General features: G+C 61.8%; 1 protein-coding gene across 2 annotated transcripts in view; it reads left to right on the top strand.

Moving 5' to 3' along the window:
* Positions 1-889: 889 nt before the first annotated feature.
* COL7A1 (collagen type VII alpha 1 chain) overlaps positions 890-11,804 on the top strand; it is a 30,998-nt gene continuing 20,083 nt past the window's right edge. The window contains exons 1-31 of one of the 2 annotated variants that reach the window (XR_016036128.1): positions 890-1,806; positions 2,278-2,458; positions 3,093-3,252; positions 3,339-3,432; positions 3,524-3,685; positions 3,858-4,021; positions 4,103-4,232; positions 4,335-4,451; positions 4,555-4,701; positions 4,788-4,904; positions 4,980-5,129; positions 5,224-5,346; positions 5,973-6,116; positions 6,208-6,333; positions 6,446-6,589; positions 7,179-7,298; positions 7,457-7,600; positions 7,892-8,017; positions 8,118-8,264; positions 8,489-8,611; positions 8,973-9,119; positions 9,349-9,483; positions 9,569-9,715; positions 9,797-9,933; positions 10,521-10,647; positions 10,733-10,879; positions 10,967-11,139; positions 11,238-11,273; positions 11,357-11,383; positions 11,479-11,523; positions 11,597-11,659. Coding sequence is in view for 1 of the 2 variants with exons in the window: in XM_055413758.2 (XP_055269733.2) it covers positions 1,512-1,806; positions 2,278-2,458; positions 3,093-3,252; positions 3,339-3,432; positions 3,524-3,685; positions 3,858-4,021; positions 4,103-4,232; positions 4,335-4,451; positions 4,555-4,701; positions 4,788-4,904; positions 4,980-5,129; positions 5,224-5,346; positions 5,973-6,116; positions 6,208-6,333; positions 6,446-6,589; positions 7,179-7,298; positions 7,457-7,600; positions 7,892-8,017; positions 8,118-8,264; positions 8,489-8,611; positions 8,973-9,119; positions 9,349-9,483; positions 9,569-9,715; positions 9,797-9,933; positions 10,521-10,647; positions 10,733-10,879; positions 10,967-11,139; positions 11,238-11,273; positions 11,357-11,383; positions 11,479-11,523; positions 11,597-11,659 (4,098 nt within the window). In the remaining variant the exon portion in view is untranslated. The remainder of the gene's footprint in view (positions 1,807-2,277; positions 2,459-3,092; positions 3,253-3,338; positions 3,433-3,523; positions 3,686-3,857; positions 4,022-4,102; positions 4,233-4,334; positions 4,452-4,554; positions 4,702-4,787; positions 4,905-4,979; positions 5,130-5,223; positions 5,347-5,972; positions 6,117-6,207; positions 6,334-6,445; positions 6,590-7,178; positions 7,299-7,456; positions 7,601-7,891; positions 8,018-8,117; positions 8,265-8,488; positions 8,612-8,972; positions 9,120-9,348; positions 9,484-9,568; positions 9,716-9,796; positions 9,934-10,520; positions 10,648-10,732; positions 10,880-10,966; positions 11,140-11,237; positions 11,274-11,356; positions 11,384-11,478; positions 11,524-11,596; positions 11,660-11,804) is intronic. The other variant, XM_055413758.2, reaches the window with a different exon arrangement.

Below are 11,804 nucleotides of genomic sequence, written 5' to 3'. Positions count from 1 at the left end.
CTTTCAGTGACCCCCCTCACAGCAGCCTGCCCTTCCTTTTGGGGGGTCACTCATGGTTCTGATGAGATGAACACCCATTCACCTGTTCCTCCAATCTCCCCTAAAGGCTAGACCCAGACAGAGGACTGGGTGATCCTGGGATGCAGCTGAGAAGATCTTCACCTTGGGAAAAGGTTCTGGGCCCTATGGACCACAGTGCTGTACCCATGATAATTTGGGGCTGTCCCTGGAGCTCCAGCCTTCTGGACAACAGGAAAACCGGCAGTGCACATGGTCTTCACCATACCCAGCTCTGGCCACACCAGAGACCTCAAGCCCTAGAGGAAGTCAAAGCAGACAAGTTCAATAGATATGCCATCCCTGTCTCTTCCCCCATTAGCCTATGGAGCCCCAGGGGAGGTTGGGGGGACCAGGCATGCTGGAAGGGGCGCAATGGCAGGGGCGAGTATAGGCATAGTCTCCAGGCTTCTCAGAATTATTCAGGAGTAGCAGAAAAAAAATAACAGGGCCTGCACTTGGGAGTGACTGCCTCTGTATCACCCCCTATAATGAACAAATGCATATTCAAAGAGGGTCTCTGGCCTGCAGGTGTGTTAGGGGACTGTCCTTGATCACAGAACTGCAGGAGACAGAGGGGAAGTCAGCCTGGTTAAGGGGAGAGGACGGGGTAAAGGTAGCTCTGAAGGTGGACACTATAGGTGGAGCAAGAGAGGGAGGGGGGCCCAAGATGACCTCTGGGTCTGGTGGAAGTGATGGGTGGACGGGGGTCTCAGAATGTGTGGGAGGGGGCCTGGCTGGAGCAGGTCAGGCCCACCAGTGGGGGTGGGTTCCTGAGAGAGGAGCTGTCACTGTGGGTGGTCTGCCCTCCACACATGGACAGCCCCTCCCTGCAGCACAGCTGGATGGCATCTGCCTGGGCATAGCCGGGGATACGGATGCGGACACCGGGATGGACACATATGCACAAGCACGACACAGATTCTTTCCTTCTGGCTTCCCCCTCCACAGTGGAGGCGGACGTGACGTGTCCAGTGGTGGACACGATGCAGACCAGCGGTGCCTTGGGTTCCCTGGGGTGAACCTGAGTCCCTCGTTTGCTTTGAGGGGATCGGGGTGGGAAACAGGAGACCCACCAGACAGGGATGGCTGAATCAGAGGAGAGGCCGGCGGGACTTATGGCCTGAGGGCTGTCTGGGTGGCCCTGTGCGGGACGGTGAGTCATCTCCAGCTGCAGCTCCCCCCACCCCACCCCAACATCCTGCTGTGTCTTCGGTCCCCAGGAACCTCTCTGGAGTCTGGTCTCCAGCAGTCACTTCTAGTCTGTTTGACATAAGGCAGCCAAGATCCCTGACCCTACACAGGCTGGAGGAGGCTCCCCCAACCTCTCTCTTGTAGAGAACCTCCCAGGGGAATCCCAGAAGCCACCAGCGGTGGGGGGCTTTGCACGTAAATGGAGCCTGATCGTCTCTTACGGGGAGGAGTAGCAGGGGCGGCGACCTCTGGGAGGATGGATGGGGGCGGGCCGCCTGGGTCCCCGCCCGCTGCTCCGCCCCCTTGGGATCAGGGACTTTTATCTGCTGTGGCGGCGGGACTGCGGCGCGTCTGGCGACGGGAGCCTCCGGCAGGCAAGACCGGGACTAGGGGTGGGAGAGCGCCGGGCTTGGACCCCGAGGCCGAGGGACAGAGGCGGGAGTCCTGGCTGCCCATCTCCCTCACCGAGGATGAGGCTGCGGCTCCTGGTGGCTGCACTCTGCGCCGGGATCCTGGCAGGGGCGCCCCGAGTGTGGGCCCAGCCCAGGGAGAGAGGTGGGTACGGCAGAGAAGGACCCCATCCAGGGCACTGCACCTTGTCACCCGGTTCCACTCGGCCTTCGTCCTAGAGCCCGCCTCCCACCCACTGCAACTCCGCGCGCATTTCTCCTAACTCTCCCCCAGACTCCCCAAACCCTCCGCGACCCACGCTGCGTCTCCCCAACTGCATCCAGATGTGCGTGGGTCCCCTACCCCTATGACAGCCTGCGCTGGTCCCCAGAGGCCAACCTCAGTCCCTGATTCACGCCCGCACCGGCAACTCTGCCTCCCCACCAATCCTCTGCGGGAGAGTCCGCTCCAGGCTCCACCTCTGCTCCCTCCACTGCTCCCAGGCCCAAGCCAGACTGGGCCGGTTTGCATAGTGGATGAGGCCCACCACCCCCTCCCCAGCCCCAGGGGACCACTGTGAGGGGAGGGGGTAGGTGGGCTCCAGGAAGAAACCCTGATGACTCTTGCCGGCCACAGTGAGCTGCACGCAGCTCTACGCCGCTGACATCGTGTTCCTCGTTGACGGCTCCTCGTCCATCGGACGAAGCAACTTCCGCGAAGTGCGTGGTTTCCTTGAGGGGCTGGTGCTGCCCTTCTCCGAGGCAGCTGGGGCACAGGGTGTGCGCTTCGCGGCCGTGCAGTACAGCGACGACCCACGGTCAGTGGACCCCCACAACTGGACCCACCAGGAAGCCGTCCCCTGTCAGAAGCAGAGAGCTCCAAGCCCCTGGGTCAGGTTTTAGGGAACCCAGGGGGTCCCCGCCAAGGCATCCTTTTAAGAAGCAGGGATCTCCCAGGTGGAACCCTGACACCTGAGAGCCCCCTCCCCACTGGTGTCCTGCCAAAGTCAGGGGCTGTGTTTTCTGATCTGGAAATGGAGAGTCTGGGGCGGGGGCTTGAGATGGCCCGGGTCTGCTGGATTCCCCCATGTTCTAGCCTCCTGATGCCTGTCAGCCTCTCAGCAGAGGGCCTCCCTGTCTGGCCAATGTCCACCTCCCTACAACAGGGCCCTTCCTCCTACCATTATTGAATTAAACAGACATCCCGGCCCCTGAGCCTGGGAGCCCCACAGGGGCCAGGCCGGCTCAAGCCCAGCCACAGGCAGGACACAGAGAGGCACCTAACGACCTTGTTAGCTTGGCAGCTTCAGGAATGGAGGGAATCACAGAATCAGAACCGAGAGGACCCTCAAGGGGGCCTGATGACTCACCACCCTCACCCTAGAGACCTCTGAGAGGCCAAGGCCAGAAAAAGTTCTTGTCCCTAGCCTGCTGCCACCCGCCTCCCCACAGGACAGAATTTGACCTGGATGCGCTTGGCTCAGGAGGCGATGTGATCCGTGCCATCCGAGAGCTCAGCTACAAGGGGGGCAACACGCGCACAGGGGCCGCAATTCTCCACGTGGCTGACCGCGTCTTCCTGCCCCCTCTGACCCGACCTGGTGTCCCCAAGGTGATCTCTCACCCTACCCTGCCTTCCAAGGTGACCCCACGTGAAGGGTCTGAGGCAGTCCTGACTTGACCTTGCCCCTGCCCCAGGTCTGCATCCTCATCACAGATGGGAAGTCCCAGGACATGGTGGACACGGCTGCCCAGAGGTTGAAGGGGCAGGGAGTCAAGCTGTTTGCTGTGGGTGAGCACCACGCTGGGGTGATGGGTCAGCTGGGGCAGGGGCAAGTCAGAGGGCATGTGGGCAGCTGAGCCCTGACTGGGCGTCCCCTCAGGCATCAAGAATGCTGACCCCGAGGAGCTGAAGCGAATCGCCTCACAGCCGACCAGCGATTTCTTCTTCTTCGTCAATGACTTCAGCATCTTGAGGACACTCCTGCCTCTGGTCTCCCGGAGGGTGTGCACAACTGCTGGTGGTGTGCCCGTGACCCTGCCCCGTGAGTTCCTGTTCACCCTGGCTGCCCTGACCTGAACCCCGAGCCAAACCCCAACGTGGCAGTGCCAATTCCATCCCATGTCCTCCTAACCTTTGACCCGGCTGCTGGCCCTGCTCCCTTAGTGCTGACCCCTGATTCTCTTGCCTGGTTGCCTGACTGCCCCCTTCTCCAGCCGATGACGCGACCTCTGGTCCACGAGACCTGCTGCTCTCTGAGCCAGGAAGTCAGTCCCTGAGAGTCCAGTGGACAGCAGCCAGCGGCCCCGTGACTGGCTACAAGGTCCAGTACGCCCCCCTGATGGGGCTGGGACAGCCACTGGCAAGCGAGCGGCGGGAGGTAAGGTTGTCGGCGGTGGCAGGTGGAGGGCTGGGGCCTAGCTGGGCAAGATGGAGTGACCTCTGACCCTGGGCATCACAGGTGAGCATCCCAGCTGGTGAGACCAGCGTGCGGCTGCAGGGTCTCCGGCCACTGACTGAGTACCAAGTGACAGTGGTCGCCCTCTATGCCAACAGCATCGGGGAGGCCGTGAGCGGGACCGCTAGGACCAGTGAGCAGTTTTGCTAACCTCTGACCTCCCTCGCCCAAGCACCCATCCCTGTAACCCTTCTCCGCTCTGGACTCACTAATCCCCAATGGGCCCTTCCCCTAGCTGCTCTGGAGGGGCCGGAAGTGACCATCCAGAACACCACAGCCCACAGCCTCCTGGTGGCCTGGCGGAGTGTGCCAGGTGCCACTGGCTACCGGGTGACGTGGCGGGTCATCAGGGGTGAGTGAGAAGTGCTGTGGGCGGAAGGGACCCTGCGCCTCAGACAGGATGGTGGGGCCCTGAGTCTGCGAGACCCACCGACCCTTCTGTGCCCCCCGGGCAGGTGGGGCCACTCAGCAGCAGGAGCTGGGCCCTGGGCAGGGGTCAGTGTTGCTGCGGGACCTGCAGCCTGGCACCGACTATGAGGTGACCGTGAGCGCCCTGCTTGGCCAGAGCATGGGGCCAGCCACCTCCCTGACTGCCCGCACTGGTGAGAGGGCTGGGAGCTTCCTTCAGGCTGGGCGGGCAGGCTGGCTGGGCACAGAGGACCACTGATGTCCCACGTGCCCCGGGCAGACACGTCCATCAAGCAGACCCTGCGTTCTGTCCTCCTGGGCCCCACATCCATCCTCCTCTCCTGGGACCTGGTGCCTGAGGCCCGTGGCTACCGGCTGGAGTGGCGGCGTGAGAGCGGTCCGTGCAGGAGGCCGGGGTGGGCAGGTGGGGTAGAGGCCTGGCCTCGGCTGGCCTAACCCCATCCTCCTGCAGGCTTAGAGGAGCCACAGAAGGTGCTGCTGCCTTCTGACGTGACCCACTACCGGTTGGATGGGCTGCAGCCGGGCACCGAGTACCGCCTCACACTCTATACGCTGCTCGAGGGCCGTGAGGTGGCCACCCCGGCAACGGTGGTCCCCACTGGTGAGGGCCCCCATGGGCCCGGTCAGGTGAGCGGGGAAGGGGCAGGGGGGGTGGCCCAGGCCGCCTCTCATGCTGTGCTCTCTGACCGGACCAGAGCTGCCCGTGGGCCCCGTCACAGACCTCCAGGCCACTGAGCTGCCTGGGCAGCGCGTGCGAGTGTCCTGGAGCCCAGTTCCCAGCGCCACGGAGTATCGCATCACTGTGCGCAGCGCCCAGGGTGAGGCAGACGCCGCCAGACCCGTACAGACACTGAAGTTCCAGCCCTCGGGGTCTGACCGCACCCTTACCGCTCCCCTTTCCACTCCTGGGTCTCTACAGCCTCCTCCTGTCCTTGCCCCTCCATCTCCCAAGAAGGCCCTGAAGCCAGACCTGTCACGGGGCCTGTCTTACCCCTGTCCTGCTCCTGCCTATCTCTGCACCTGGATCTGTCTCCACTCCCCGCCCCACATCCCTGACCATGGCTTTCACTTTCTCCACAACCACGAGCTCAACCCCTGCCCTTCTATAAGCTTGGCTGGGACCACTGTCCTGCCATGCCCCCTTCCAGTGCTGACCCGACACCACTATTGATGACCTGTCGGCTCATGTTGCCGTCCACTGGTTTCTGACATCCTGCATCTTATGTCCCTGTCTGCTCACCCCCATTTCAGGCCCGTGTTTTCCTGTGTCGCTGTCCCTCGTGACTTCTTTTATCCCGTGTCCTTATGTCTCACCCTTTTCTGTCCCACGCCCCATCCCTCACGGACCTTTTTCGTCCTGAATCTCTGTCCATCACTGACCGCCTTCCTCCCCCGCCCCCATCCCTTGCTGACCCCTGTCTGCCTGTCCTCCCTTCTCTTGTAGGGGTTGAGCGGAGCCTGGTGCTTCCTGGGAGTCAGACGGCCTTTGACTTGGATGACGTCCGGCCTGGGCTCAGCTACACAGTGCGGGTGTCAGCGCGAGTAGGCAGCCGGGAGGGTGCTGCCAGCGTCCTCACTGTCCGCCGGGGTAAGCGTGGCATGTGAGGGCCGGGGGGACAGCTGCCTGACTCACTCTGGGGTCCTGGTTTTGATCCCTGACCTCTGTCTTTAACTCCCAGAGCCAGAAACCCCACTGGCCATTCCAGGGCTGCGGGTCGTGGCATCAGACGCAACGCGAGTGAGGGTGGCCTGGGGACCGGTTCCTGGAGCCAGCGGATTTCGGATTAGTTGGAGGACGGACAATGGTCAGCGGGGTGTGTGTGGGAGGGCTGTTGGCGGGGGTGGGGGGGACGATCAGGGTATGGGGGACCCGAGGGCAGGCAGGAGCCATGTGCCAGCACTTCCCTTTGACACTAGGTCTGGAGTCCAGCCAGACAGTCCCCTCAGACTCTACTGCCACCGATATCGTGGGGCTGAGACCTGGGACCTCCTACCAGGTGGCTGTGTCGGCGCTGCGAGGAAGAGAGGAGGGCCCTCCCGCAGTCATCGTGGCTCGAACTGGTCAGGGCCTGACCCGGCCCCTTGGCGCTCTCTCTCCAGTGCTCTGTCAGACCCCCATGGCTTCCCTCTCAGACCCTTGCTTCTCCACAGAACTCCAGTCTCCCGCTTTAGATCTCCACTGCCTCCTCCCCCAGAGGCCCTGCTTCCCTCTTCAGTCTCCCTTGGCTCCCCTGAAGTCCCTGCCTTCTTCAGATTCCTCTGCCTCTCTCTCAGCACCCCACTCTTCATGCCCTCAGATTTCCACCCCCTCGCCTCTCAGACCCCATTGCTTGTTTTCTGCTGGCCCTGACCCTCCTCTTAGGCTTATACACTTTCTACTCCTAATACCTCCACCAGAACCCTGTTACCTTCTCTGTCAGATGCTCTGATCTCCCAGATTCCTGTCTGCTACCGCCTCAGATTTCCACTGTCCCTTCTGTCCGAAACCCTCTCCTTCCCCATCTGACCCACCCACTGCCTTCCGCTGTCAAATCCCTGCCTCCTGTTAGACTCCCATCGCCTTCCTCTAGTAGATAGATACCCAACACCTCCCCCATCAGACCCTCCGCTGCCTCTTCCATCAGACTCCCCCATTGTCTCTCCCCTCCAGATCCCCTGGGCCCAGTGAGATCGATCCACGTGACTCGAGTCAGCAGCTCAACTGTCACCGTGACTTGGAACAGGGTTCCTGGTGCCACCGGGTACAGGGTCTCCTGGCACTCAGGCCGAGGTGGGGACCAGGGATTTGGGAAAGGACCAGAGGTTTTGGAGGTTGTGTGGGGGGCAGGTGTGGGTGGAATGGGAGCAGGGGCTTTCTTAGGGGTCCAAGTGAGACATTGGGGGTCAGAGCCAGGATAGTCCTAGAGCTACCTTCATCCTCACTCCTAGGTCCAGAGAAATCCCAGTTGGTTTCTGGGGAGGCCACAGTGGCCGAGCTGGATGGACTGGAGCCAGATACTGAGTATACCGTGCGTGTGTGGGCCCGTGTGGCTGGTGTGGATGGGACACCTGCCTCTGCGGTTGTGAGAACTGGTAAGTGGGCCCTGGCCAGCTGCTAACCACATATCAGTGACTGGCCCGTCCTGCTGTGTATTCCTGCCTGCTCCATCACTGATCCTCCCATGACTTCTCTTCCCACACTGCCCAGGAGCCCATGCACAGACCTCCTGGCTGCTCCCCACTGCCCACTCCAAGGCACTGATCTCCTCTCTATCAGGAGCTGCCTACACTGACCTGTCACACTAAACTCACACTGAGCGCCTGTTCTGCCACCCTGTTCTCTGCCAGCTCTCCAGTGACCCCTTTCCCTGCCTCTGCCCCCAGACCCTCAGCCTGTGGGCAGTGTGTCGAAGCTGCAGATCCTTAATGCTTCCAGTGATGTTCTGCGGGTCACCTGGGTGGGGGTCACTGGAGCCACAGCCTACAGACTGGCCTGGGGCCGGAGCGAGGGTATGGTTCCCTGACCCTGCCCGTGTCCTTCCTGGCTGGGATTGCCCCCTCTGGCCCGCCTCCTCTATCTCTGACTGCTATCCTATGCTCACCTGGCCAGGTGGCCCCACAAGACAGCAGATTCTCCCAGGAAACACGGACTCCGCAGAAATTCGGGGCCTTGAAGGCGGAGTCAGTTATTCAGTGAGAGTGACCGCACTCGTAGGGGACCGCGAGGGCGCTCCTGTCTCCATAGTCGTCACCACCCGTAGGCAGAGCTTGGGCTGGGGCGAGCCTTGGCTTGGTGCCTAAAGGGCTTGGGGGCGGGGTTTGTGCTCGGGAATGGAAAAGGAAACAGGGATTGGTCGTCGTGAACCTGTGGGGGCGGGGTCTTCTGGGGGAGGCGGGGCGGCGCACCTTCCAGGGTTGGCCTGGGATTGGCTCAGATCGGGGCGGCGGAGCCTCCCTGATGGGCGTGCTTTTTTTCTCAAGCTCCTGAGGCTCCTCCAGCCCTGGAGACACTTCGTGTAGTGCAGCGAGGGGAGCACTCGCTGAGGCTGCACTGGCAGCCGGTGCCTGGAGCACGCGGCTTCCGTCTGCGTTGGCGACCTGAGGGTGAGAGGTATCCCCGGTGGGGGGGTGGGGGGGGTAAGGAATCAGTGGGGGAGGGGCTGGAAGTGGGGTCCGTGAAATCCGTGAGAGTGGGCAGGGCCTGTCAGTGGAGGTCTGCGGGATTGCTGAAGGTACCAGGGATCAGTCACTTAGGTGCCTGGGATCAGTGAGGGTCATTCAGGCAGAGTCAGCGAGAATGAGGATCACAGTCAGGAGGGTAGACCCCGTTGGCAGAGTCAGTGAGGCTGGTGGGGGTCATGGTCAGTAAGGTAGGTGGGGGTCAGTGAGGTGGACGTGCCCATCAATGCCAGTCTGTAGCATCCTTCTACATGCCCCCCGACCTCCACTCTCACGCCTGTCCCAGGTGGCCAGGAACAGTCCCGAATCCTGGGGCCAGAGCTCAGCAGCTATGATCTGGACGGGCTGGAGCCAGCGACCCACTACCGCATATGGCTGAGTGTCTTGGGGACGGCTGGAGAAGGGCCCCCCTCAGAAGTGACTGCATACACTGGTGTGCTCCTACTCTACTGATGACCTACCCTGGCTTCCTGCACCCCATAACCCTGCGTGACTCCTCCTGTAGCCCCCTCTGCCATTCTTAACCTGGGGTGACCCCAGCATGACTTCCGGTGACACTTCCTTCACTATGCTGAATCTGCCCCAGGGTCTTCTTAGGTCTCTCTGGGTTCTCAGGACACAGACTCTCATCCCTCATCCCTGGTCTTTGATTCCTCCTCCAGAGTCATCTCGTGTCCCAAGCACTCAACTGCGTGTGGTGGACACGTCAGTTGACTCAGTGACTCTGGCCTGGACTCCAGTGTCTGGGGTATCCAGCTACATCCTATCCTGGCGGCCTCTCAGAGGCCCTGGCCAAGGTGAAGGGGAGGCCTGGGTTGGGGCAGGTTGGCAGTGGGGGCTCCATGGAAGGCGTCCTGTTTAACCGAGTTCCATCCTCCGCAGAACTGCCTGGGGCCTCACAGACACTTCCGGGAACCTCAAGTTCCCAGCGGGTGACAGGCCTCGAGCTGGGCATCTCCTACCTCTTCTCCCTAACTCCTGTCCGGGACGGTGTACGGGGTCCTGAGGCCTCTATCACACAGAGCCCAGGTAGGGTGGGCACTGCAGGAGGGGCCCACAAGAGTAGCTAGATGGGCCAGGTTCCTCAGTAACTCAACCCCCTTTCTGCAGCGTGTCCCCGTGGCCTGATGGATGTCGTGTTCCTGGTGCATACCACTCGAGACAATGCTCATCGCTCAGAGGCTGTGAAGCGAGCCCTGGAGCGCCTGGTGTCTGCACTTGGGCCTCTCGGGCCACAGGCTGTCCAGGTTTGGCCCCAGAGGCATCCAGACTCCAGCCTGTCTCTGCCCACCCCTGGCTCCCACACCATTCCCCTGCCCTGCCAGCGGTCCAGGTTTTCTCCCAGCCCTTCCGCAGGCTCCAGATTGCCTCAGTAGCTGGTTGACTCCTTATGCTGCCATCACCGCTGACACCCCCGTTAGTGCAGGTGTACTTACACACACTGCACTCTGTCTCCCCAAGCTCTGTGTCCCCTCTCCCTGCTGGCTCATCCTCTCCAGGCTCTGTGTCCCCTCTCCCTGCTGGCTCATCCTCTCCAGGCTCTGTGTCCCCTCTCCCTGCTGGCTCATCCTCTCCAGGCTCTGTGTCCCCTCTCCCTGCTGGCTCATCCTCCCCAGGCTCTGTGTCCCCTCTCCCTGCTGGCTCATCCTCCCCAGGCTCTGTGTCCCCTCTCCCTGCTGGCTCATCCTCCCCAGGCTCTGTGTCCCCTCTCCCTGCTGGCTCATCCTCCCCAGGCTCTGTGTCCCCTCTCCCTGCTGGCTCATCCTCTCCAGGCTCTGTGTCCCCTCTCCCTGCTGGCTCATCCTCTCCAGGCTCTGTGTTCTCCCCACCCTAGGTCGGCCTCCTGTCCTACAGTTACCGACCCTCCCCACTGTTCTCGCTGAACAGCTCCCACGACCTTGGCGTCATCCTACAGCAGATCCGCAACATCCCCTACACGGACCCAAGTGGGAACAACCTGGGTAAGGACTCCAGTGGACATGGACTCTTGGGGCTCTCCCCTGGGGAGCTCGGAGCCCCTGGATTCTGACATGTCCTTTCTCCCAGGCACAGCCGTGGTTACAGCCCACAGATACCTGCTGGCACCAGATGCGCCTGGACGCCGCCGGCATGTGCCGGGGGTGATGGTTCTCCTGGTGGATGAGCCCTTGAGAGGTGACATCTTCGACTCTATCCGTGAGGCCCAGGCTGCTGGTGAGGAGCAGGGCTGGTGGGAATGGGACCTGGGAGCAGCCTTGGCCCCGGCAGGGTCATCATGCAGGCTGCTGGACCACTCCTTAGGGCTCAAAGTGATGATGCTGGGGCTGGCGGGAGCTGACCCAGAGCAGCTTCGTCGCTTGGTGCCTGGCATGGATGCTTCCCAGACCTTCTTCGCTGTGGATGATGGTCCGAGCTTGGAGCAGGCCGTCAGTAGTCTGGCAGCAGCCCTGTGTCAGACAGCCTTGACCACGCAGGTTTGGAAGGGGCCTCTGGGGGACTGGGTGGTGGAGAAGAGTGGGTCTGGGGGCTCTTGGTGGAACTGCCTGACCTCAGGGAGCCCCTGTATCCACAGCCACAGCCAGAGCCTTGCTCAGTGCATTGTCCAAAGGTGAGTGTCCAGGGTTGAGAGGGTGAGTGAGGGCCACTCTTGGGGCAAGTCACTCTGGCCCTCACCCGACTTGTCTTTCCCAGGGCCAGAAGGGGGAACCCGGACAGACGGTGAGTGGCTCCGATGGGGGGTAGAGAATGGGTTGGGGGGCTCAGTGGGGCAGGGGGAGGTCAGCAGCAGAGGACTCACTGATCACCTTTCCTAGGGCTTGAAAGGACAAGCTGGGCCTCCCGGCCCCCCTGGCCTCCCGGTGAGTGCCTCCCCACACCTGTCATCTGTACCCCGAGTAGCGAAGTGTCCCCTCACCTGCTCTCTCCTCGCAGGGCAGGATTGGTGCTCCTGGCCCCCAGGGACCTCCTGGAAGTGCCTCTGCAAAAGGCGAGAGGGTGAGTGCAGAGACCACTGAGGTTCCCCTAAGACAATCTCGAAGCTTCCTCAGGGCCTTTAGAAGAGAGTGGAAAAACAGAGTTAGAAACACAGAGTATTTCTGGAAGCCTAAGTGAAGGTGATAGACTGTGGCAGAGGCTTTGG

This window comes from Moschus berezovskii, chromosome 24 (genome assembly GCF_049115385.1).
Source record: "Moschus berezovskii isolate FMDL1 chromosome 24, NW_MosBer_1.0, whole genome shotgun sequence".
NCBI lineage: Eukaryota > Metazoa > Chordata > Mammalia > Artiodactyla > Moschidae > Moschus > Moschus berezovskii.
Note: the sequence above shows the minus strand (reverse complement) of the source record. Positions and strands in the feature narration are given on the sequence as shown.